The following is a 26,233-nucleotide window of genomic DNA, read 5'->3' on the forward strand; positions in this document are numbered from 1 at the left end:
AGGTTGCTAATTGCTCTTCTTTACTAATCTTTTGCTCCTTATTAATTTTCATCAAGTTAATAATTAATTGTCTTTTGTTCGCAGATTCTGAGAATAAATATCGTGAAAAGATTGAAGAACTTGAAGCTGAAAAGGAGGAACTCGCAAAGAATCTTTCTTCTCGCAACGACAAGTATTCTAGATTAAAGAACCAAATCAAGATCACTGTTGCGAAATTTAATAATGACGCTATGCATTTTCGCAATCAAACCATCCAAATGGTTTGTGATGATCATAATATCCCACATTCTGATTATCCTTGTCTTTTAGAAGAAATCCCACAGAATACTCCCAGTTTGATTATCTCTGATAGCGAAGCTGACGATGAAGAATCTGATAGTGATGGATGTTCTGATGGTGATGAAGATTTTAACGCAGATGAAGAAGGAAACAAGTCTGATAAAGATAATGAAGGATTAACCAAGAAATAATCTTTACTTCTTTCTTTGATTCTTTGTAATACTTGTACATTTATTTCTTCTTTCTGTATATTTGTGTTTCTTTCATTTTGACCTGCGTAAATTAAAACACTTCTTTGCAATACAATTAATCAATATAATCATTAATTCTTGAATTTTTGAGTAAATCTCTCATATGGAGACAAATAATATTTTCTAATTTCATACATTCCCATACTTGCCTCTGTTATTTGAATCCAAATGAGAGATTTCACAAAATTTCTCTTATTGTATAATTTCGCAACCTTTTGCGAAGTGAATTTTGTTTCTTTTCAAAATCTCATTCCTGTGTGGTCTTATTTTGCCTTCCTAATTAAAGGTCTTATTATGCCACCTCTTGTCATTGCGACAAAATCGCAGGACGTCCTTGCACTTTCATGCAAAAACCCATTGATCTTGCCTTAACTTTTTCTTTTGTATTATGGCCTCTTCAGGAATGTTGCGACAATATGACAGGCCTAAATATTCTTACGAAAATAAAGCCCCATGACATTGTCGTCTTGCGACGAAATCGCAGGACGTCGTCGCACTTTCATGCGAAAACCCATTGATCTCGTCTTATCTTTTTCTTTTGTATTATTGCCTCTTCAGGATTGTTGTACAAATATGACAAGCCTTAATATCCTTGCGAATAAAAAGCCTTATGACATTTGCGTCTTAAGACACTTATCAGCTCCCTAATGGAGGGTGCCGCCCTTATCTCCCCCTGGTTGCCCCTTCAAAGAGGCGTACTTCTACCATACAAGGTTAGATCCTCCCATCCAGTCTTAACAACAACCAGTTGTTGTCGCAGCCTCTTATCCCTTTTACCTATAGGGTTTATGGTTACGAGACTGCACCCTAAGTGGGGTTTTCTTCAGACCGAGTGCAGTATGAGCCAAGACTTGTCAAGAATGGCAAGGACGCTTCAAACGCCCCGGCACTCTTGACTCAACCGTGTACCTCGGCGCCTTGATCAGATCTGCACTCCTTGGGAGAGTCCTTATTACCTTAGTCGCCCAACCTAAGTCATATGCTTAAGTTGAGAATCCAAGGTGCCTCTCCCGGATGGGCTTTATTGACCCCAAATCTCCATGACTCAGGTTCCGGTGGCGGTGTAGCCTTTCCCTGAATGCAATAGGTACCCCCTTATATGACGTACTTTAGGTCTTACATTTGCCTCTTGCGAAATTTATTCGCGAACTAGGGTGTACGCCATAAAGGTTCGCCTCTTTCTCTTTTGTCATTCTTCTCTGATTATTTTCTGTAAAATTCATTATCTCTGCGAGAGTCTCGCAAATCATTATTGTATCTGAATTTCGCAATCTCAATTTTGTTGTTCAATCAAATGTATTTTTGAGAATTTTACTTATTGCGAGATTATCGCAACAACTTAATCATTCATACATTTCTTGTTTTTATTACTTTGCCATCCTCTGCTTCTTTATTTTCTGCTACTGCTTCCTTGGTAGTGGTATGTTCATCCTTTTTATTCCGAGCTAGCATTAATTTCGCAACATCTCTTCTCCTTTCTTTTCGATTGTATCCACCATCAACTCTCACTTCTTTGTATCTTGATTTTGTGTCGCCAGTTTTCCTTCTTGTTTGCTCTTCCTTCGCAAGATTCTATCTCAGTTTCGTAACATCTTTTCCTTCAACCCAATCTCCCTTTATGATTCCTACACCATTGGGGTGAGGGAATTTGATGCATTGGAAAGTTGAAGCTACACCTAGAATCCCATGTAGCCAAGGTCGACCAATTAATGCATTGTAGGGTGATTCTACATCAACGACACAGAATGAGATTTCAGAAGATATTCCCTTCAATGGAATTTGCATAGTAACCTCCCCTTTAGGCTTGTTAGCAGTACCATTAAAACCATATATCTTATATGTTGATGGTATAAGATCATCATCTCTTCCACCCATGGTTTTATAAGTATGATAAAATAAGATGTTCACAGAGCTTCCAGTATCGACTAGATTCTATTGATTGCCCATGAATCTTCAGCTTCATCATCATCTCATCTTCTTTGGTTTTGGATTAATTTCTAATTTTATTACCAATGGATTGTCATGCACCTCTTCCTTCGGGAATTTCTTCTGCGGTAAAAAAATGATCTGTTTCTGCCATTCCTCTAGTCGAATTTTCGCAATATTCATAATTTCTCTTCCATTATTATCTCTTGCGAACACTCTACTTAAAACATTATCATGAAAATCTTCAATTGTCTTATATGAATGTACGATAGAGTGACAGAATAGATTTTTTGCTTTTGCACCAACTTCTATGAAGAATGTTTCTTTCTTTTTCATCGTATTCACTTTGTGATGTTCTGGTGGTGGTAATGGTTGAGATTGCGGATGCCCTACCAGAAAGTCGTTTAGTTTTCCTTGATCTATCATTCTCAAAATAATTCTCTTTACATTTCTGCAATCGTTTGTGGTATGTCCATGAAAATGATGATAAGAACAAAATTCATGACTTCTGTGATTTGGGGGTTCCGTTCCCATGTTCCATGGTGTTGGTATATTTCCATCAAATTATAGCTTCCCATATCTTCTCACTTGCATTTAGAGGTGGCATCTTGATTTCTTCCCATATACCTTTGACCTCCTTGCCTCTATTAAAGTTTGGTCTTTGACCTCCATAAGTTTCTTGCGGTTGATCGAGTCTTTGAATCTTGTTATTTCCTCCACGACTGTAGAAATTTCTTTCTCTTTCATACTCTTCTTGATCTCGGCTCCCATAGCTACCAATTTCTGCTGATTGTTACTTGTCACCTTTTCTTGTTGTACTTGCGAAGTATTCGCCACTGTGTTTATTAGCTTGGGTAATAAGCTTGCATTCGCTGTTTGTGAGCTGGTGTTCGCAACTGGATATGATTCCATTTCATTTTGTTTTCCTCTAAAGCAATGTATTCTTCTTGAAGTTCTCGCAATTCAGTCATTGTAATCGTATTCTTGACTCTGAAAATTTGGACATACAACAGGTTTGTTGCAAACATAGCATTGATAAATGATAATATGAGATATCTCTCATCTACACGGCCAGCCATTTTACACATAGTTCTCCATCTTTTAGTCAAGTGTTTCAAACTTTCGCCAATCCTTTGTTTTAATCCAAACACATCTTCTATACCAGGTCGTGAGGAATTATTACTTATATATGCCCCAAGAATGTGGTCTGCAAATGATTGAAGGAGGTTATTGTATTCTTTGGTAAACCTTCAAACCATTTTAACGCTTCTCCTGTTAAGCTGGATGCGAAATATTTGCACAATACCGCATCATGATTTTCCCATTGTAACATGCACCTCACATAAGCTTTAATGTGTTGAATTGCACAAGTTGTTCCATCGAAAATGCTGGTTAATGCGGGCAAATTGCATTTCGGTGGTATTCCTCCTAATTGTACTTCCCTTGTAAATGGAGTTTTCGCAGCTTCTTCTATTGCTTCATCCAATTGTCTTCTACCTACTTCTCCTCTGTTATTTAGCATTCCTCTCATTTCTTCTAATTCTTTCAAGATTTGTTTATTTACACCTGAATCTTGACCCATTGGTCTCTTTAATTTTTCTTCTTCTCGTTCACGTCTATCTTCTCTTGCGAAATTTTGTATCTCTTCTTCATTATCCTCATCTCGTCTTCTTCTGCGATTCTCTTCCTCATCCCTATCTTGAATTCGCAAATGATGATGTCGTTCATTTTCCCCTCCATAATTTTGTTCATTTCTTATCAATCAATTCGCTGTCTTTCAGCCATTCTCTTCACTCTATCATACTCCTCATTGAGATTATCATTATTCCGGTTTTGTATACGCCTTCTTTCTCGATTGTCATGATTGTTCTGGCGAATTGTCTCCTGAAGCTCTTGCTCTTTCATTTCCGCTCTCAACCTTTCACGTTCGCAGATTAAACGTGCTTGTTCAGCATTATGTCTTTCAATTTCTTCTTCAATTGTCTGTTGATTTCTTTGATTTTCTCTTACATGTAAAATTCTTATTCCCTCCTATTGATTTCCTTTGCCATCTTGGTTATTTTGTCTTTGAATTTGCCCGTTCTCTTGATTTTCTCCAATTTTCCCATCATCAAAAGTTTCATTTTGTGGAATGTAACGATCATCAGTTCCTTCTCTATTTTCACGATATTCTTCATTAGGATTTGATATTTCTTCTTGAATATTATTTCCAGCATTGATCTTGGGTGAATTTTTCCTCATTTCTCTTCTAGTCGATCTGGAATATGATTTTGTAATACTTCTCGATCTTCTATTCTGCAATCTGATATTCTCCATCCTTAATTCGTGATTTTGCCTTGTTAAATTCGCACGTTCCTCTGCCTCGACTATTCTTTCTTCATGTATTCTTCGTATCAATGTTTCTAACGCTCCAATTTCCACATTTCCGTGAATTATTCCTTCATATGCTTCTTGATTTCTCTCTTCCTGTCTATAATTTCTATTTTGTTGCTCTTCTTCTATTTCTTCTGCTGAATTTGATCGCCAAGTGTGTACGCATACTCTGTCATAATCCGTATTCCTCTCTTGAACTAATGTTTGTTGAATTGGCGATTGAATTAGATTTTCTCTATTATTTCTCGTTCTAGTAGATTCTCCCATTTCACTTCTTTCTCTTCCAGCAATTCTCTTGCTTCTTCTAATAGTAGTCGGTTGTTCAGATGTATTTCTTCTTCTAGCCATTTCTTCAATGCTAACAATATTGCAAGAAATTATGAAAAATTCTTAATCAATCACTTTGAATTTTCACAAATCTCAATATCAATCTTTAGTTTTCTCTAGAATAATCTTCCACTCCTCCCTGTTTCTAGCGCCATTATGTAATTGCAGGAAATCCTACACTACACCCCTCATATGATTTCATTGTTGATCAACTCATTTTTAGGTTTACACTCTCAATTTTATTGATTAATTTTTGAATGTTCTTACAAGAAAGATAAAGAAATCAAGAATGAACTCTGCTCTGAACTTTCTCTCTCCTATTTACTTGTTTCTTACTCAAAAAAGATCTCTCCTCTCCTTTGCAACTCGAATGACTATTTATAAGGAAATACATAGTGGATGACAGCTAATCTGTCCTTTATTTTCGGATATAGTTTGCGATATTCTCGCAACCTTACAAATGTTAACTTCACAAGCTCTCTAATTTTCGCAAGACTATCACATCTTTCTCATGATCCTTGCTGACGTCGTTTCTGAAATTGTTCTGCGACGCTATTGTGCAATACCATTGATAATTTCGCTGAGACATAATTGTTGCGAGCTTTTGATCCTACAACGTTAGCGTTCAATGACGTTGGAGTGTGCTAGATAGAGTCCGAACAGTCGAGGTATTAGTGGGCCCGCCAGTGAACACATTGGCACCTCTTTGATCTTTCGAGATGCGATCTAAGCCGTCCAACTAGGCCGGCTAAGTTGGAAGGATGCGATGGGTTTTGAGACCGTTTTTGCCAGTCTTAGCTCGTTTGAGCTTATTTTTCCAATAACGCGATCACCCACATTAGGGTTAATCGTTCGAAGCGCCGCGGATGTACTAGATGGGATCCACTCGGTTGGGATGCTAGTGGGTCCACCGGCGATCATCGTGATGATTGCCTAATTCTGCCAGGAGTAGGCTAGGCTTGTTGAATTGCTTGGCCAAATTGTGTGGTCGTGATCATTTTTGAGACTGATATGGACTGTCTAGATTTTCCCTAAGGATTAAACGCGTCAATAGAGCTAAATATTAATTAAACGTGTGTCGACACGGCGATCTCTTTGTCAGAGAGTGGTGTAGCCTATGTGAGTGTTTTATGCAGGTCTCAATACTGACACTTCGGGAGATTCATGCTACTCTGCTGCGAGTGAACACTAATCATCATGTCATGCCAATATTGAGAGTTCGGCTGGGAACATTGCATATGAAAATACTAGGCAAGCATCTAGGAGCTTAAATACTCATTAGGCTCTATACTAGTGAACAATTCATCTATGAGCTTGAGTTTCAATATAATATGAAGAGAGACATAGGCACTCATCATATTCTGATATATTCTCCATATTCCCTGTGGAATGTAGATATATCAAGGTCTACTACTTCTGATGTCGGGTCAGGTAGACAGACTTTTACAGTTTTCACCCTAAGTTAAAAACCACCATCAACAATACCATAATCAAGTGTCCCTTTCAAATAATGCAGGACCCTCTTAGCTGCATTGTAGTGAAGTTCAGTAGGACAATCCATGAATCTTCTCAGAGGACTTACCACGAAAATAATGTCAGGACGTGTTGCTGTTAAATACATGAGACTCACAATCAGTTGCTTGCATTGACAACTATCAACCCTTATTCCATTCTCATCCTTGTTGAGTTGAGAACCTGAAACAATTGGATTATAGACTGAATTGCAACCATCCATACCAAACTTCTCTAGTTTTTCTTCTGTATACTTTTTTTGACAGATGAAATAACCATCAGTTTTTTGCATCACTTCTATACCAAGGAAGTAACTTATTTTTCAAAGATCAGTCATGTCGAACTCTTGCATCATAAAGTTCTTAAACTTAGAAAAAAGTGTCTCATCATTGCCAGTAAATATAAGATCATCAACATAAACACATATAATCAAAATTTTACCTGCCTCTCCCACTTTGATGAAGAGTGTGTGTTCACAAGGGAACTTCACAAACCCTTGTTGTGCAAAGTAAGATTCAATGCGACTGCACCAAGCTCGTGGAGCTTGTTTGAGTCCATACAAAGCCTTCTTCAACTTGTATACTTTGTCTTCTTCACCTTGTATCTTGTAGCCAGGAGGTTGAGCAACAAACACCTCTTCATAGACTTCAGCATGCAGGAAGACTGACTTCACATCAAGTTGATATATGCTCCATTCTCTCTGAGCAGCAAGTGAAATCACCAATCTCACTGTCTCCAACCGAGCCACTGGTGCAAATACTTCAGTGTAATCTACACCATATTCTTGAGTGTATCCCTTTGCCACTAGTCGAGCTTTGAGTTCTTCTACTTCACCACGTTCATTGAGCTTTGTCTTATAAACCCATTTCACCCTACCTTCTTTGCACCAGCATGCAAATTGGTCAATTCCCAAGTATTGTTCTTTTCTGTGGCTGCAATTTCAGTATCCATTGTTGTCCTCCATGACGCACTTCTTACAACATCTTCAAAGTGAACTGGATCTGATGATGTAGCCATCATCGCAAAGAATGATGCATCTTCTTCTTCCTATGAGAGTCCTTTTCCACTTGTATAGTATCTCATCCATACAGGTTGTCTTCTTTCTCTGCCTTGTGCAACTGGCGATAGTGAGATTTCAGTTGAGCTTGAAGCAGCACTGCTTGAAGTTGGGGTGGCTTGAGGTGTATGAGCAACTGGTTGTTCTTCTACAACAAATGGTGAATTTACTGCTTCAATTGCCGCACCTCCATCAACTTAAACAACTGTGTCATCTTCTTCTTCTTTCCATTCTAGGTCAACAAGAATAGCTTGCTCATGTTCTTTATTCCACTGTAAACTGCTGTCTTCTTCAAACACAACATCTCGACTTAATATAATTATTTGACAGATTGATTCATACAGTCGATAACCTTTTGATTCTTCACTCACTCCAAGATGTACACATTTCATGTTTTTGTTGTCCAGTTTAGTGCGCCTACTATCAGGTACATGAGCATGGGAGATGTAGCCAAAGACTCGAAAGTGGTGGACTGATGGTTTAATATCACTCCAATCTTCCTCTGGAGTCTTGTTCTTCACGGCAAGTGTGGGACTTTGGTTCATCACATTATTTCCCAGTTCACAGCTTCTTCCCAAAAGGTATTTGGAATTTGCTTCTCAACAAGCAAACTACGAACCATATTTATAATAGTCTGGTTCTTCCTTTATGCAACACTGTTATGTTGTGGAATGTATGCACCTGTCAGCTGTCTTTGTATGCCATTGTTGCTGCAAAATTTATTAAACTCACTTAGGGTGAATTCCTCTCCACGATGAGTGCGGAGAAACTTAATAGACATGCCTTTATCTTTCTCAACACGATTTTTAAACAACTTAAAAGTATCATATGCTTCTGACTTTTGCACAAGTAAATATATCCATGTATTACGACTAAAATCATCAATAAAAGTAGTGATGTACCTCTTTCCACTGTTGGATATAGGTTTGATAGGCCCGTATATATCAGCATGTACAAGTTGCAGAACTTGAGTTGCTCTCCATGTGGTTTCTTTTGGGAAAGGCAGCCTGTGTTGTTTGCCGAGTAAACATACTTCACACACCTTTGTCATGGTTCCAAGTGAAGGAAAAACATTCACCATCCCTTTTTGTTGAAGTGTTCTCAGTCTTTTATGATTCAGATGACCATATCATCGAAGCCACAGCTGAGCAACATCTTCAGTGATAGAGAAACACATCTGCTCCTTTCACGTTACGTTTGAAAATATTTTGAACATGCGATTAGAGGACATTGAAATCTCAAAGATCAGACCCCTCTGAGGATGATGCATCTCGCACCCTCCTCGTTCAATAACAATTCGCAAGCCTTTATCATCAAGTTGTCCAATACTCAACAAATTATTTGTTAAATATGGATATTAGAACACACCTGTGACAACCTGAGTTATACCATTCACCATCATCACAACACCGCCCCTTCACATTACTTTCATCTTTGAGTTGTCACCCAGCTTCACTGTCTCTCTGAAATTTGCATCCATGGTTGATAACAACTCTCTCTTGCCACACATATGATTCCTGCAACCGGAATCGAGATACTATATGCATACCTCATCATGATCCTTCACTGCTTCATCTGTATAGGACATCAACAACATCTATTCTCATGTCTCCACGTGGTGTGCTTTCTCTTCAGTCTTGTTTGGACATTCATACTGGAAATGTCCAAGTTTGTGACACCCAAAACATTCAATTGTAGACTTATCGAAGTTGTGCCTCCCACTTCCTCTGCCTCGACCATGGAATCCACCACGTCATTTGCCTCTTTAAGATTCACAGTATGTAACTTTCAAGGCTTGTTCTTCCTCAACATGTGCATTCATGCGTTGTTCATGAACCAACAAGTTGCTTTGAAGCTCATCAATTGAAAGAGTACTGAGATCCTTTGATTCCTCAATTGAACAAACTACATATGCAAAATTAGGAGTTATTGACCTTAAAATTTTCTCAACAACATCTTTTTCACTTACCTTTCCTTTGTGCTGTCTCATCTTGTGGACAATGGTTAATGTTCGAGAGAGAAAACCATTCACAGATTCTCCTTCCTTCATATGAAGCACCTCAAAGTCTTTCTTGAGAGCCTGTAATTTTGCACGTTGGATGTGATCCGTCCCTTGATACTTCTTCTTCATAGAATCCCAAATGCTTTTGGATGATCCAGTGTCCAGAATAGTCTGAAAGACTGTTCTGTCAATGGCCTGAAACAAGTAGTTCTTCGCCTTCAAATCTTTCATCTTTGCATCATTGATATCCTTCAATTGTGCTTCTGCTGTTTTCCCTCATGTTGCTACAGTTGGAATCCCTTCTTCTATGATACCCCAATATTCTTTTGATCTCAGAAAATTCTCCATCAACATGGACCAATGATCATAAAACCCATTAAACTTTGGAATTGATGGTTGAACAAAATTGCTCTCTGTTGCCATTCTTAATTTTCTCACTCAAAATCACTCTAGAAAAAAGAATATTTCTCACTCAAATCACTCAGTGAAAACCTGCTGCTTCCCACACTTCAAAAAACCTTCACACTCAAGAGAAAGACTGATGTTTTCTCACAAACCATCTTGAGCTGGCTATCGATACCAAATCTAGAGACCAGAATGTATTAAAAATCTTGTATTTCTTATTAGTGAAAGCAGAACAGATTTGGCTTTATATACCCTTACAAGAACTAGAAAATAGGATCATAACAGACACGTAACAGACACGACTCAGTAGTGATGCTATTGGTAACTTAACTGACAGACTAAATCAATAACTATACCCTGAACAATAGGGATTATTCACTGCTACAGACTGACTAACATACTTGACTGATAAGTGCAACTAATAACTTCAACAAACTCTGCAAGTAGACTTCCAAGTTTTCCCGCCTTTTCAACTTTTTAAACAATGAAGAAAGGTTGTCCCTTATCCAATACATGGATGCCAATAGCATATGTGGGTGCCCCTTAATAATTTGTGGGGTGTAAATAGCAAAACTACCGAGGTGCCTTTATAATTTTTCTTGGGTGCTTTTAACGTTTCTCTAGCTGCCTTTAGTAATTCCTCTCGAGGGTGCAAATACCACTGTTCGAGTCAATTTTCCCTCAAAGGCTTATTTCTCCAAAAACACATACAAAAGCATAAAATAACAAAATAAATACAAAATCGAACACTATCAATATATACAATTGAGATTCTATCAGACACAAAAATGTGTCTATCATACATCTCTATGTAAACCCTCACGAGAGTATAACTCGTCCAGTATGGTCTACCAAGGATTAAAAGGATTGTTGCACATGCTAAGTGCATCCATGATGCCTACAAAAGTGAGTTAGATTTTAGAAATTCATCTTTTGAGTTTTACTTTTGGTGGATTGATAAACTGTCGGCATGATTTAACATTACATGACATGCCGACTAAACCAGAGTCGTTAATGTTTTTTGTGTGCAGAATAACGACTCTGACAAAACAAATATCACAAGTACCAACAACGTCGTTATTCTGCAAAATTATAACCTTGAAGACTATGGAATAGCCGACATGTTACAATTTAATACCATGACGATTAAGGCATTTATCACGCCATTCTCTGTATGAAAATCTCATACAGTCGTCATGGTATAACTTTCAGAAGCATGCCGATATTTTAAAATAGTTAGTTGGCATGATTTTAATCAGTAAACCATGACGAAAATTGATGTCACTATTAAAATTCGTCATTTTGTTTCAATACCAACTTGTCGACTAGTTGTTGTCGGCATGTTATTTCTCAATTGAGCATGACGACTTTTCATGGATTGAATTATGTTATTCTAAATTCCTTCTCTCATTTGAAGAATTAAAAAAAAAAACTTTGTGCAATTCTATTTTAAGAAGTGTTTGACCAGAGTAATTCATTTTGTTACAAAATTCTCAAAAACGATTTTTTTTTCAAAAAATTCATCCAACGAAATTCATAAATTAAATCTAACAAAACTAATAATCCAAAAATTTACTTAACTAGTTTAATGTAGTTATATTTACTTAAATGATTAAATAGATTAATGCTAATTAAGTGGGAAAAATTTATTATTAATAAAGATATATAGTCAAGGGGCATTGGATTTTACTCCCCGATGACCCTATTTGTTTTATTTGTTTTGTTACGTAGCTCCCATGTTAAGAAACTTCATATAGGGGCTTCACATTCCAATATAGGGGCTTCACATGGACTCATAGTGACTAAAAAGTTGGTTATCGGGTATCGTGATGGTAATCAACAAACCAATTACGTTTGAAACTGTTAGATTGATTGAAATCAATAGAAAGAAATTAGGTTTTTAGAACCATTTACGGTTGAGTTTTTCCCAGGAAACCCCAACCGTAACTGTTTTAGTTGGGTTGTCCCCAGAAAAACCCAACCGTAACCAATTTACAATTGGGTTTTACCTAAAAAAACCCAAGTTACAGTTGGGTTCGACCAAAACCGAAACCTAACCGTAAAACCAGAAAACCCAAACTAATTTTTTTTAATAGGGAAAACAAATATATTAATGAAATCAGTTGTCTAAATTGTCCATCTCCAGCTTTCCAATTGGTTTAAAATTGGGTTTGCCCAATTTAACCCAGTTACAGTTAGGTTTTCATCATCACCTAACCGTAAATTTGTCTTACGATTGACAACGAAGGAAAAATTCAATAATAAACCGTTCTGAGAAGCTAAAAAATTCGATCTTTTTACGTATTTTCACCAATTTTAAGAAATAAAAAGAACACTGATTCGAAATCTAATGTTTTAGTTGGAAAAATATCTCCAAAAATTTCTCTCTGATTTTTTCGTAGTTTTTCTTCCCACCAAAATACTGCACTTAATCTGATTTTTATCACCAACTAGATAAAGAAAAACTTATCAATCTAATTATTAGCTAACTAGATTATTATTACTAACTAAATGAGTACTGTTTAGTCATTATGAAAAAATATTTTAGATAAAAGGTTTTAAAATGAGGAAGGATCCATGGACACTCTTAAATGGACATTATCATATATGATTTGTGCCATTTTTTATGCAAAACTCAAACGCCAATGAATTTAAATCTAATATTTTGATGATATGTTCCTCTTATAAATCTCTACATTCCTACCAAAAATGAGCACAATTCGAGATACCAAACCTCACCATCTACCGACCTTAATTTCAACCGTTAACTTTTAACGGCTGATATTCAAAGGAGTAGATAGTGGTGTTATACGTCTCTAATTGTGCTCATTTTTTGTATGATTGTAGAATCTTATGACGTGAACACATCATCAAAATATTAGATTTAAATTCATTGTCGTTCGAGTTTGGTGGAGAAAATAACACAACTCATGTATGATAATGAACGTGCAATTGGGAGATATCAAAAATAATTGGGGGATAGAGGAAAAAGGCAAAAATTGGATCCAAATATCAAATCAGGGTCACCCCTTATCTAATTATTTTTTAAATCCTAATCTACCCCTCACTAATCAGGTTTAGTGGTTAATAGTAATTAGTAAAAATCTTAAGTATTTGTCAAATGATTAGTATGTATTTGTATTTGGGTGAGTGAGATGAGAGTAGAAAGATGGAAAAAAAATTGAGAGGGAATTTTTTTGGTGAAAGTGGAGGATGATTGTGAAGAGAGAATTGTTGTTAGGAGGTTGAAAATTTGATTTTTTTTCTTTGAATCCACCATTGTTGCAGCTGAAATAGCTCGGCGCCGGCATTGTATTCAATCGAAAAAACCATGCCGACATTTGTTGGAAATTTTCATAAATGTTTGCCACTATCCGGGGGGGGGGGGGGGGGGGGGGGGGGGCGTAGCCCCCTACCAGATTTTGTCTCGTAACAAAATTTTCTGGTTTTGATCTTCAAAACCTTTTTTTTTTCTTTTAATCAGTCCACTGCCGGCACAGTCAGTTAATTCTCGAGCATGCCGGTACCTACGCCGGCATAGTATGTTGCTTAAATTTCTATGTCGGCACATGATGAAAAGTATCCAGAAAATTGATTTTTTTCACTTGACTACCGGCACTGATAGATTTATATCGAGCATGCCAGCATTTAGTTCCGGCATTGAATTCATCAATTCCGGCATGGTCTTCATCAATTCCGGCGATGTAAAAAAAAATATATTTCCGGCATGGTCTTCATCACTTCCGGCATGACCTTCATTACTTCCGACATGTTCTTCATCACTTCCGGCATGGTCTTCATCACTTCCGGTGTGGTCTTCATCACTTCCGGCATGACCTTCATCATTTTCGAGATGGTCTTCATCACTTCCGACGTGGTCTTCATCACTTCCGGCGTGGTCTTCATCACTTCCGAATGTGAAAAAATACTCCCTCCGTTTCAAAAAGACAGACCGCTTTGACTTTGTCAAGATATTAAGGAGACCATAGTAGTTTACATGCCTACCCTTAATTATTTTCCTAATTTATTTCAAAAAAACTGTTAGTAATAAAAACTACAAAAAACTGTTATGGGATTGTAAATAGGAAATAGAAAAAGGAATGAAGGATATGCTTGTTTCCTTAATTAGACAAATTTCATTAATATTTTAGATTGTGTCCCATTAAAACAGATTTTATAAATATAAAATTTAAGGGTATATTAGAGAGTTCATTAGAAAAATATGACTATAAACAAAAGCTGGACATAATTTTGAAACAGACCAAAATGGAATAGAGGACCGTCTTTTTGAAACAGAGGGAGTAAATCGTTTTCAAAGTGAGGAGCCGACAGAGAAGGAGAAGAGAATTTGAAAAGGAGTGGGAAAATTTAGAATTTGAAAGGGAATGGGGAACATTTGGGTTTCAAAGCTTTAACCATAATAAGAAGTGGAGATGGAAATAGGGGATATGATTTTGTTTTTTGATTTTAAGCTTTTTGATTTTTATTTTGAGGGAAGGGTATTTTAGTATTTTTGTATCTAAAAACACCCCTTAGCAGACACTATTGGTTGGGGGAAGTAATTCATATCCCCCAATTAGTTTTCATATCCCCAATTATGGGTTCATGATAATGTCATTTGCCCACGGATCCTCCTCTTTTAAAATTAATAACTAAATGTATTACGTATACGGCAATCTGCCGAGTATAAACAACACCAGTCATCAAATCCCAACTCCGAAATCTAAACCACGAGCTTCCCAGGACCATTTGATCCAAATTCCCAAGGATATTATAGAGCGTCCGTGCATCACAGATCCCAAGGATATTACTAGATCTGGAGGAAGCAAATCTAACAGCTGTAACTATTCAGTACACACAGATTGTATAATTAGAGTTCCACTGAATAACAGTTCCAACTTCCAAATGCTCTTCCAACTTTTTCAAAAAAATAAAAGAAAGCAGAAAAAACTTCCCTGAAAAATACCAAAATTCTCCAGTTTCGCCTGTAGCTGTATTTCTCCTCACTCACTCGTATACAATAGCAAAACCCTTGTTCGATTTTCGCTCAATTTCATCATACCTCATCTTTTTATTGATGCTGTTCTCGATATATTTCTGTAAACAAAAAACCCTAGAAAAGATATTTCTCATCCTTTCTTCTCCTGGATTTTGTAATTTTGAGCTTCAAAACCTGAAGAAGATACACAGCTGAAGAGCTAATAATACCACTTCCGGTAAGTGATTCTCTTTCTTTATTTATCTGTAACAAAATGGTAACACTTTGATATGTGAAAATCAATAGAACAATAAGTAACACCATTGGAGCTATATTGAGAAGAACTTATACACCATGGAGTTTGAACCTTTAACTACAGATAATGCTGTAATAGAGTTTGATATGGGTTCTGGGGAAGAAGATGGAATTGATATCGAACACCCAGATGAAGAAGAAGAGGATTATAGTGATCAAATAATGGAAGGCTCAGTTAGTCAAGATTTCTTTGCTTCTGACTTGGACTCAAATCTTGAACCTTTTGAGGGTATGGAATTTGAGTCCGAAGAAGCTGCAAGGATTTTTTATAATTCATATGCCCGTCGAATTGGATTTAGCACTAGAGTTAGTGTTTACCATCGATCTCGTCGTGATGGTGCAATAATTTGTAGACAGATTGTTTGTTCTAGACAAGGTTTTCGGCATGATAAGGATAGAGATGGAAATAGCAGTGAAAGTCGGTCTAAACGTCAAAGGGCAGTTACTAGAGTGGGATGTAAAGCAATGATTATGGTGAAGAAGCAAGATTCTGGAAAATGGATTGTGTCTAAATTTGTGAAAGAACATAATCACGAACTAGTACCTCCGGATAAAGTGCATTCCCTTCGATCACACAGGCACGTATCAGGACCTGCACGGAGTCTAATTGATACTCTCCAAGCAGCTGGCATAGGACCTAGTGGTGTTATGTCTGTTTTAATAAAGGAATCTGGTGGGGCTAACAATGTTGGATTTACAACTGTGGATTGTCGTAATTACATGAGTGGGAGTAAGCAGAAGACCCTTGGGACTGGAGGTCAGCATGTTTTAGATTATCTGAGAAAAATGAGAGCAGAGAACCCTAACTTTTTCTTTGCAATTCAAGGTGATAATGATCACTCCACTGGGAATATACTATGGGTTGATGCAAATTCTAGGATGAACTACAACTACTTCGGAGACACAGTTACATTTGACACTACATACAGGACAAACAGATACAGGGTTCCTTTTGCTCCATTCACAGGGTTGAATCATCATGGACAACCTGTATTGTTTGGTTGTGCCATAATTCTTAATGAATCTGAGGCCTCTTTTGTTTGGTTATTTGAGACTTGGCTTTCTGTAATGTCGGGAACCCATCCTGTCTCAATCACGACTGACCAAGATAGAGTTATACGCGCAGCTGTGTCCCATGTCTTCCCAAACACTCGCCATCGGTTTTGTAGGTGGAGCATATTTAGAGAAGCCCAGGAGAAGTTGTCTACTGTTTATCAATCATATCCTAATTTTGAAGCAGAATTTCGTAAGTGTGTTAACATGACTGAGACAATTGATGAATTTGAGATGTGTTGGGAATCGCTACTCCAGAGATTCGGTCTTGTGGAAAATGAATGGTTTCAGTCGATGTATCTTGTTAGGGAACAGTGGGTTCCAGTGTATCTGCGAGATACTTTCTTTGGTGATATGTCAATAACTCAAAGTAGTGAGAGTATAAACTCATATTTTGATGGGTATATAAATGCGTCGACAACTATACAGATATTGGTTAAGCAGTACGAGAAAGCTATAGCAAGTAGGCATGAGAAGGAAGTTAAAGCAGATTATGATACATTAAACACAGTGCCAGTGCTTAAAACCCCTTCACCAATGGAGAAACAAGCAGCAAGCCTCTTTACCAGAAGAATGTTCATGAAATTCCAAGAGGAATTAGTTGAGACTCTTGCTATAACTGCTACTAAAACCAAGGACTCTGGGACAATCACCACGTATCGAGTAGCCAAATTTGGGGAAGATCACAAGGCTTACTCAGTTTCGTTTCATGTTTTCGAAATGAAAGCGAATTGTAGTTGCCAAATGTTTGAGTTTTCAGGAATTGTCTGTAGGCACATGCTGGCAGTTTTCAAAGTAACAAATGTTCTTACGCTGCCATCTCAATATGTGCTGAAGAGATGGACGAGAAATGCCAGGAGCGGTGTGGTAGTGAGTGAACGCGCTGTGGAATTGCCCAATAATTCTCGGGAGTCATTGACTGTGCGTTTCAACAATCTACGCCAGGAGGCAATTAAATTTGTGGAGGAAGGAGCTAAATCTTTGCATACATATAACGTGGCAATTGAGGCTCTACATGAAGCTGCCAAGAAAGTTGCTGCTGCAAAAGGGCCGGGTATTGGCGTTGGATCTCTGGTAAATGGAAGCCATCACAGTGAAGGAAATCAGTCAGGACAGTCTCAGTCTTTCACCCCGGTATGTCTTTTCTCATAATATATAGTCTGACATTTGAAATTCATATCCATTTTCTTCTATCAACAGTTACTGGTCACATACTCCTCTCTTTCCGCTTTCTCTTCATTAGATGCATTGTTTTTATACCAGCCATGCAAGCCCATTACCAATGTAGTCCTATTGATGATAGCTTGAATCTTTGAAAGAAATAAGCTGACATAATGTAGATGGATTGTTATTTATCCATGAATACATAGAAATTATTACTCTTGTTGTGGGTCATTTTACGTTCATAGATTAGGATGCATTTGAATCAGTTGTATATGTTGCCACTTAAACTTTTGTTGTTGCATCTATAACCTATACACAAATGTTCCCTCTTTCCTTCTCTATATTTGGTTCCCTTGTCATTGATGTACCTATTCACCATAACATTTTCAAATAATTTGATTAGCAAATTTCCTCTCATTCTTGTCCTGGATATTGATCTGCCTCCTGTAAGATGTTTATCTTAGGATTTTTTTTTTCTTCTTTCCCTGATACTGCATTTATCCTTTTTTGTGTTAGCATTATATGATTTCCTAAACCTTTTCATGTCTACGGTAGTAATCCACTCCGATCAGTACTTTTAATACATAGCTCCATATTCACTGTGTGTTTGTGTCTTTGCATCAATTGCAACTGATGCTTGAATTTTATTTCGTCATTTTGCTATATGGAAGAAGGGGGATGCAGTAGATATTGTTTAGATTATGGCATCACTGGCAGTGGCATCACTATATATTCGTAATATGCCGAACGCTTTCAGTATGTTTTTCATCTTACGACAATATTGTATTGAATGAAAAATAAAAACGAGGAGATTTTTCCTGTTACAATTGTTCCGCATCTAGATGTTTTCAAGTATAATAGAATACCCAAAAGATTTATCTGTTATGTTTTGGTTACTTTCACTTTCTTAATTTTATTAAACAATAAGGAAAACCATTCACGCTTCCTATAATGCTTAGGAAGTATGTTGGATATATTTATGGAAGTCTAATTGTGTGATCTGGTTTTCTGTTTCTGTAGGATGAGAAGGACAAGAAGATTCTAGAATTGATGAATGAGCTGGACACCGTAAATCAACGATGTGAAATATACCGAGGAAATCTTCTTGGAGTCTTGAAAGACATGGAAGAGCAGAAGTTAAAGCTATCAGTGAAAGTTCAAAATGTGAAGCTTAACTTGAAAGACTGATAGGTTTATTATGCCTAAGATACCATCATGGAATTATCTGCCTTCATTCATGAACTCGTACCAGATAGTTTCAAAGGTCAGACATAAACACAATCTCTGCTTTCTTTTGTTTTCATTAGATTAGATTGTTTCCGAATTTTATTTCTTTATTTTTCTTTTATCTTCTTCGATTTCCATAATGATGTATAATGTAACGACGAATCATTAACGTTCTGGTTTAGTAATTCAATGCGATCTGAGTAACAGCATTCCACCAGAAACAATCCCTTTGTTTCTTGTATTAATCAACCTTTCTGCAAGCTCCTTTGTGTGTTGGTTTAAAAGAGCTAAAACAGGACCACAAAGGGAGCAAAAAGATAAACACGAGCCAAATGAATGACAGAGATCTAACCACGGTGTTAAGCCAGGTTAGCATCTTGGGCTGTTTTCTGCGACATCCTCCTGATAGCTTTTTGTATGTTTCATCCCACCTGAAATGTTGCCGGTAATTTCCAACTTGTTTGGTTTTTGTCTCCCCCGCATCATTCTTGTGATGAGTGCGTCGTAAATCTGATCGGTCGTAAAGAGCAATTTTTTGAATTCCAGCGTACTAATTGTTGTTTACACGTGCAAACATATCCTACGTCGACCACACCGACGACATCCTGTAATGATAAAATTTCACGAGTGAGCTCCACATAATGATATCCACCGCAAAATGAATCGAATCCGCACCGTTTAACAGACGTGTCAGGTCATCATAACTACCGTCATTGATAATATTCGGATTTGATTACGACACTATAAAATAACACTAAAAAAGCTCTGGATAGTTCCTCTCCTCCTTCCCGAAACAAAAGGCGAGCTTTCGTATTTAATCGTAATAATTAAATTAAAAACGGAGGTCACATTTTCCATTTTTTTATTTTGAAATCGACTTCGATCTGTTCGTCACACTTTTCAACTCCTCCTCTTTCTCTTTGCTCGTAATTATAAAAGACCTTTGGTTCTTAATGGAGGAGCAAGTTAACGGGAGTGTTGAAATTCCTCTTCTGAATTCTTCTTCTTCTTTTACAATGGAGAAAGATATTAGCATGGATGGATTAACAATGTTTAAATCGAAGAAAACTTCGAGTTTTCATAGAATAATTGCTCTGGCGATATGGCTTGGATCAATTCATCTGAATGTTTTCTTGGTTTTGACGGCTTTCTTCTTCCTTCCAGCTACACTAGCTTTCGCGTGCGTTATCTTCTCCAAATTCTATTTGTTTCTTTGTTTGTTTTTTCTTCCCGTTTTGTGTTTAATGGTGTTCGGATTATTGTTGGTTTGCAGTGTATTTGGATTGCTTTTATTTCTTATGGTGATTCCTACAAATGATAAAAGTGTGATAGGCAGAAACTTAGCAAGGTAAATTCATTCATTAATAAACTAGCTTATTCAATTTTATTTGTATTTTTGTTTCCTCATCATCAAAATTCAATTTTGTAAATTGTGTTTTCGTTTCCTTATTATCAATAAATTGTTGATTTATTTGATGATTAGGTATATTTGTAAACATGCTACTGGGCATTTCCCAGTTAGTCTTGATGTTGAGGATATTAATGCGTTTGATCCAAATCAAGCTTATGGTGAGCATTTTCATTTTTATTTTATCTGTTTTTTTTAATGAATTGTGGGATCTTCATGACATCATTGGGTTTGAATATTCTGTATGATATTTGTTTGGTAAAGTTGAACTTTCTATTTGTCAGCATTGCGTGAAGCTTTGTAATGTTTACCAAATGAAAAGGGTTTTATTGATTTGATAGTACTTGATTAAGTTTATAGAAAACAAGACAACATGCTGAGTTGAAACAAAATTGAAGATTTTAATATGAAATGCTAACTTTTCTAGAATCAAGGCTTTGTAAAACCATGAGTGAGTTTACAGGACACATTTGCTTCCTTTCTTTTTACAGAAAGTTTGATACGTTTGCTTTTGAAGATTGAATATGCTATCATATAAGTATTTCATTCTTGACGATGTTTTTATACTTGATGCAGTTTTTGGATATGAGCCACATTCGGTTTTACCAATTGGTGTAATTGCTCTTTCTGACCTCACGGGTTTCATGCCTCTTACGAAGATTAAGGTCCTTGCAAGCAGTGCTGTAAGTTTCGCTTATCTCACTATCTGGAATTGAACCCTTTTTCAACAAATTTTTCTACGGTCGAGACTTGATAATTTTCAGGTGTTTTACACCCCATTCTTAAGGCAAATTTGGACATGGTCAGGGCTTGCACCTGCATCAAAGAAAAGCTTTATTTCTTTCTTGTCTGCGGGTTATAGTTGTATCATTATTCCTGGGGGAGTGCAGGAGACATTTCATATGGAACACAGTTCTGAGGTCTTTCTCTTCTCTTCATTGTTGCACTTATTTTACTTACAGGAATATTTATGTAACTTCTACGGTAAAAGCTTTTACATGTTTTTCATGCTTGACTGTGGTTAGGTTTAAGCATCCTATTATCTGTTCATGTGCTTGTCTATGAGGGAAAATAAAGTAAGGACAAATACGTAATTTACAGAAGTGTCTGCTTTATGTTATTTCTGGTGTTATCAATAGAACGAGGACACTCTTACACGTAGACATTCTTTCCAACATTCAAGAGTAATTCAATGAACTCTTTTTTAACTGTTCTTTTGCATGGTGACCAATTAAGTGAACTAACCAACTTCGTGAAAATCTGTTCTTTGTTGGTGCATCGTCAAGAGTTTCTTTGTTGTTCTTCCCTCCCGTGAGAAAGCACTAGTTGTTCAATATAGTTAGTTCCTTGGGTAATTTTAAGTATTCGAAGTATTGTACAGTTTGTTTATCCCGGATACTTATGCAGCAATTAATTCTTTTTTAGACTTCATGTTCTCTTGTCCATTAGGTTGCCTTTATCAAGAATAGGAAAGGATTTGTTCGTGTAGCCATTGAGATGGGGAGGCCTTTAGTTCCAGTTTTCTGCTTTGGTCAGGTACTCGTTGTTCTTTTCTTCTTCTTTTTAATCAAGGGTATGTTCTTCTATTCTGCCTGAAAATGTTATACAGATAAAATCATCATTCATCATATCATTTGGCAGATATTACCCTGTCAACCGATGAAATAACTTATGCTGAATCATTTATTTAGTGTGTGGTTCTCAACTGTTTAGCTTTGTACAGAGTAATGTTTACAAATGGTGGAAACCGGACTGGGAACTATTCCTCCACATTTCTAGAGCAATCAAGTTCGTCCCGATCGTCTTTTGGGGAATGTTTGGGTATATAACACTTTCATTTCATCTTTCTTTCTCTGACATTTTTACCTGACCATGTTCTCTATAATAAGCAGTAAATTATTACTACTTCATACTAGATATTGAAATTCTCTTTTCAATGGCAGAACACCTTTACCTAATTCAAATCCCATGCATATTGTGGTGGGTAAGCCCATTGAGTTCAAGAAGAACCCACAGCCGTCGGTAGAAGAGGTATGCAATTTGAACTCCCTTTATTTTCTTAAACAAGCAAAATGATGCTTCATAAAATCTACCAAGAACAAGAACGTTGACCCCTCAAATATGAATGGTCAATGCAATCATCTCTCACTCATTTGTGGACTTCTTTTGCAGATCAATGAAGTTCACAGTAAATACGTTCAAGCCCTTCAAGAACTCTTTGAAAGACACAAGGCAAGGGTTGGTCATGCTGATCTCCAGTTGAGAATTCTGTGAATTTTAGCTTATGTTTCTGTATTACCTCATCTGTATTTATAGTACAAAGCCTTCAGAGTACCTTGAAGGTTGAAAAAAGGTTTTTATAACCGACTGTACAGTTGTTAGAAATAGAATAACAATATCAGTCCGTTTGAAGAATGCTACTTCGATTTCCACTGTAATAGAAACAGTTCTACAGTTTCATATTCAGAATCAATGTGCAAGATTGTTTGTGGCTCTGTGCCCGTTAAATTTTTTGCCTTTGTAAGTTATGTAGGTAACTCATTTGGAAGTAACTTTCCAAGTGAGGTAGAGACCAACAACGTTATTCTCAGTCACAGCGTAGGTAGGTAAACAGTCCCTCTTAGGATCCGCTCAAAGAAAGTTAAAGATCGAAAATTATTAATACATATCGAAAATTATTAAACGTTTCATTCGCTGCGGTTCCAAAATGAAGAGGAACCTTGTTTTTCATTGATGCTAAATCTCACAGTTCACTACAAGGTCTGGATCAAAAGGGCAATATTTGCAATGTACAAAACTATGGTACCATGCATGTAAATCCTTCTATGGATTGAATTTCCACTGAACGGTAATCACACTTGATGGCAATCACACTTCTCGTGTTTTTGGAACAATTTGAAGCGGCAGAATCTACTTTTAGAGGGTCTTTCCTCTACCATCTGACATAAGAGACGCTGCCGCGGCAGCAGCAGTAGGAACAACCCCAGCTGAAACTCCAGGTTTTGACAAATGCAGAAGCCTGAAAGGAGATAACTGAACCCATCAGAATTTAATGTGATAAATGACAGAGCAATGAATTACAGAACGCAAATTGAAACAGCTTATGTATATACTGCAAAAGACATTCATGGAGGATAAGCTCAACCCGCTAACTAATGGGTCATATCAATTGGAATTTTAGGATAAAGCCCCTTAGTGTACACTGCCACTCAAAAGAATACACAGATACTTAGGGAGATGTCATCAGGCATTTTACTCATTGGATAAGGGTCTAGTGCAGGTTAATGTGGTAGTCCTTCCAACATTAACTAGAGTCAGAAGGAACATAAATTTGAAAATCAAAAATTAAAACAAGGTAAACACTGTCTGTGTTCAGCGATGTATCATCATGCACTTGTCCATGTTCAGGATTGGTACGAGAAATCTTGTTGAGGTAAACCCTACTTGGTTGCACCATCAGTAAATGCTGCTATATGTGATCACAAAATGGTTCGGTACAAAGAGAAGATAGGAATAAGGAGAAAAGAAGATACTTACGGTGCAAGATATTCAGAGAAAGAAGATATAGCAGCAACAACTTCACTATAATTGTCAGCAGATGCTGGGGCAGTCACTTCAACCAGTTGTATTCCTGGTGTAACCGGCACAGCCTCATCCGTCGCATGGAGCTTCAACATCTTATGAACAGATGTTACAGTGACTGTGATAGGAACAACCTTCTGAAAACGGAAAGCAAACCCAACCTTCAAAAGTTCATGGTCTAACTTGTAACCAAGTATGTAAAAGAACCGCAGGCCATTCTTGCTTATTTTACTTTCTATCATACTTCGCACTAGGACAGAAAGTTGTTCCGCACCAGCACCTCTCATGGCACCTCCAACCTGACGAACAGTCCTGCAATGCATTAAAATGCATTAGAGGTTGCTTTGTGTGTGGGTGTGTGTGTGTTTTCCTCTCCGTAAGATGCAGAAGCATCAATTAAGGTCTCACCATGTTGGTTTTGGCTGCTCAAGATCACACAAAATTCGAAGTTCTGAACTTACAACTCCTGGGAAATAAATGAATCACACGCATCAGTCATAGCATTGTCAAATAAAACTGACCAGCTCCTCTGCTGTTAACATCAAAAAAAAAGGTGCATGTACACATTTTTTTTTAAGACAGCAATTTTGAGAATGTTCAAATGCTATGCTAGTTCACAGTTAGTATACAAAATGCATCAAATCAAGAACTCATATGTTTGATACATCTAGCAAACAAGATTTCCCTCCTCTATACTAATTCTATTATCAAAATATTGAGTACTAATTCTTGATTTTTTTTAGCTTGAAGCAAAACCTTGTCCATTATTATCAAAAGTCTCGCATTCATAAACTAGAAGGAAACAATGCTTTTATAGCTGAATCAGCATAAGTTACAAAACATTATGAATACCAAAACTTGCTCAGATAGGAATACATATGCTCAAATTATCTAGTAGCACAAGCATAAGAAATGCTTTAGACAGCCAACAACTGATAAGACTCACCAAGGTTTGGTCCACTTCTTAGGAAAAACTCATGGATCTTTAGACGTTCTTTGGGAGCACCACAAAGGCCGTGAAGAAGAATTTCCAGAGCTTCAACATGCTGCAAGACCAAATCAAATTACGAAAGATATAAAATATGAAAAAAAAGCTATGACTATCAGATTTCATAACACTAACCTAATCTCCAATTTTGGTCGAAAATAAAATTTTGGTGATTTGGTCCTTTGAAGTTAAGGTACAACTTATTAGACTACCATCACTAAAGCACAATATCTTTTTGCTACTTAAGTATAACTACAGTTAGCACTATTCTTCCAGCCTACCGTTTGCTTTCTACAAATACAACTCATCAAAACATACTATGTGACAGCATTGAGATTCACTTACGGTTTTGATAGTTTGTGTGCATGAGTTTTGGGTATTTCCAAACTCCTAAACCGACATTAGAGTTTAAATTCTTGCTTTACAATAGACACGCCTCTGCATTCAATATTCAATGTCCCTGCTACTAGTGAGTTTAACATTACTCTAACTAGTATGTGCATTTTATACCAACAACCATCGACTGAACTGGATGATTTCCTAAGAGATAAACCCATGAAGAAAAAAATTTAAGTTTTTTTTTGACACCAACAAGGTATTTTCCGTCAATTTGATTAGATCAAGAAGTATACAATCTTCATCATTTCAAATTTCCACATAATTTACAAGAATATTTTCGCTGCAGTGTGATAAAAGCAAGCAAATTGTAATTGAGAATGACATGCTTTCTATACAACCAATGAGAGCCCAAAAAATTTGGTAAGAAAGTAACTGAAATACCTGAGTCTCTATGATACCTTCAACCACGCATTCCATTGTTGATTTTTCCTCAGTTTGGAAGGTTAATTATAGAGCAATAGACTCTATGAGGGATTTTGTTGAGCGATTGATAGGAGAAAAAGAAAGAACAGGTTAGGGTTTCAGACTACTAATCCAGTTTGGGCTTCCGAGGGGAGTATCAGAGAATTGACTCTTTCAGTTCTTTTACACTTGTGTTATACGGAGTCAAAGGAAAAAAAAAAAAATTGATTCGGGGAACGATAAATTTGGTTCTTCTTAAAGCCCGATTTTTCAGTCGCCGTTTTTTCTTTTATAGAACATCTCCGGTGCTTCGACAGATTTTACGGGAAGTCTTAACAAGACATTTGTTCGTGCCCAAAAATGGAAAGAATTTTGCTCTAGCAGCACTAGAGCAATTTTGAACTAGCAGATTTACAGCCGTCAGATTTAGGAGATGAGATATCATTATTATTATTATTTATTTATTTTGACATCCATACGAGATGTCATTTAACTCATATGGATTAGCTATAGTTTTCTTCACGGTTTGAAGTTTGTTTTCTCAAAGTTAAGTTTTTGCCGTTTGATTGTCGTTGTACACCTTTC

At 36.8% G+C, this 26,233-nt stretch overlaps 4 protein-coding genes across 4 annotated transcripts; 2 read left to right on the forward strand and 2 right to left on the reverse strand.

The window, feature by feature from the left end:
* Positions 1 to 9,490: 9,490 nt before the first annotated feature.
* LOC113359713 lies at positions 9,491 to 9,958 on the reverse strand. Its single transcript, XM_026603304.1, has one exon. The coding sequence runs from the start codon at positions 9,956 to 9,958 to the stop codon at positions 9,491 to 9,493; it is 468 nt and encodes a 155-aa protein (XP_026459089.1).
* A 5,068-nt stretch (positions 9,959 to 15,026) lies between these two features.
* LOC113356760 (protein FAR1-RELATED SEQUENCE 5-like) lies at positions 15,027 to 19,090 on the forward strand. Its single transcript, XM_026599968.1, has 2 exons — positions 15,027 to 17,612; positions 18,663 to 19,090. The coding sequence occupies exons 1-2, from the start codon at positions 15,465 to 15,467 to the stop codon at positions 18,828 to 18,830; spliced, it is 2,316 nt and encodes a 771-aa protein (XP_026455753.1). The 5' UTR covers positions 15,027 to 15,464; the 3' UTR covers positions 18,831 to 19,090.
* Positions 19,091 to 19,617: 527 nt separating this feature from the next.
* On the forward strand, positions 19,618 to 22,788 carry LOC113356761 (diacylglycerol O-acyltransferase 2-like). The gene is made up of 9 exons (XM_026599969.1): positions 19,618 to 20,049; positions 20,143 to 20,217; positions 20,353 to 20,438; positions 20,854 to 20,960; positions 21,042 to 21,197; positions 21,727 to 21,813; positions 22,001 to 22,098; positions 22,221 to 22,308; positions 22,450 to 22,788. Exons 1-9 carry the CDS (start codon positions 19,823 to 19,825, stop codon positions 22,549 to 22,551), a joined length of 1,026 nt encoding a protein of 341 aa, XP_026455754.1. The 5' UTR covers positions 19,618 to 19,822; the 3' UTR covers positions 22,552 to 22,788.
* A 125-nt stretch (positions 22,789 to 22,913) lies between these two features.
* LOC113356762 (mediator of RNA polymerase II transcription subunit 18-like) lies at positions 22,914 to 25,967 on the reverse strand. The gene is made up of 5 exons (XM_026599970.1): positions 25,628 to 25,967; positions 24,806 to 24,905; positions 24,268 to 24,325; positions 23,815 to 24,171; positions 22,914 to 23,296 (listed from the first exon to the last, which is right to left on the reverse strand). The coding sequence occupies exons 1-5, from the start codon at positions 25,661 to 25,663 to the stop codon at positions 23,194 to 23,196; spliced, it is 654 nt and encodes a 217-aa protein (XP_026455755.1). The 5' UTR covers positions 25,664 to 25,967; the 3' UTR covers positions 22,914 to 23,193.
* Between the last annotated feature and the right edge of the window lie 266 nt (positions 25,968 to 26,233).

The sequence above is a fragment of the Papaver somniferum genome, chromosome 3 (genome assembly GCF_003573695.1).
Source record: "Papaver somniferum cultivar HN1 chromosome 3, ASM357369v1, whole genome shotgun sequence".
In the NCBI taxonomy this organism is placed as follows: domain Eukaryota; kingdom Viridiplantae; phylum Streptophyta; class Magnoliopsida; order Ranunculales; family Papaveraceae; genus Papaver; species Papaver somniferum.

What these genes read in the sequence shown, in the direction of transcription:
- LOC113356762 (XM_026599970.1), bottom strand. Translation starts at nt 25,663, where the DNA reads ATGGAATGCGTGGTTGAAGGTATCATAGAGACTCAG. An exon ending in AAGGTATCATAGAGACTCAG is followed by an intron (nt 24,906 to 25,627) that starts GTATTTCAGTTA and finishes TTGGTCTTGCAG; the next exon opens with CATGTTGAAGCTCTGGAAAT. An exon ending in AAGAAGTGGACCAAACCTTG is followed by an intron (nt 24,326 to 24,805) that starts GTGAGTCTTATC and finishes TTTATTTCCCAG; the next exon opens with GAGTTGTAAGTTCAGAACTT.
- LOC113359713 (XM_026603304.1), bottom strand. Translation starts at nt 9,958, where the DNA reads ATGAAAGATTTGAAGGCGAAGAACTACTTGTTTCAGGCCATTGACAGA.
- LOC113356761 (XM_026599969.1), top strand. Translation starts at nt 19,823, where the DNA reads ATGGAGGAGCAAGTTAACGGGAGTGTTGAAATTCCTCTTCTGAATTCT. An exon ending in ATAGGCAGAAACTTAGCAAG is followed by an intron (nt 20,218 to 20,352) that starts GTAAATTCATTC and finishes TTTGATGATTAG; the next exon opens with GTATATTTGTAAACATGCTA. An exon ending in CAGTTTTCTGCTTTGGTCAG is followed by an intron (nt 21,814 to 22,000) that starts GTACTCGTTGTT and finishes AGCTTTGTACAG; the next exon opens with AGTAATGTTTACAAATGGTG.
- LOC113356760 (XM_026599968.1), top strand. Translation starts at nt 15,465, where the DNA reads ATGGAGTTTGAACCTTTAACTACAGATAATGCTGTAATAGAGTTTGAT. An exon ending in AGTCTCAGTCTTTCACCCCG is followed by an intron (nt 17,613 to 18,662) that starts GTATGTCTTTTC and finishes CTGTTTCTGTAG; the next exon opens with GATGAGAAGGACAAGAAGAT.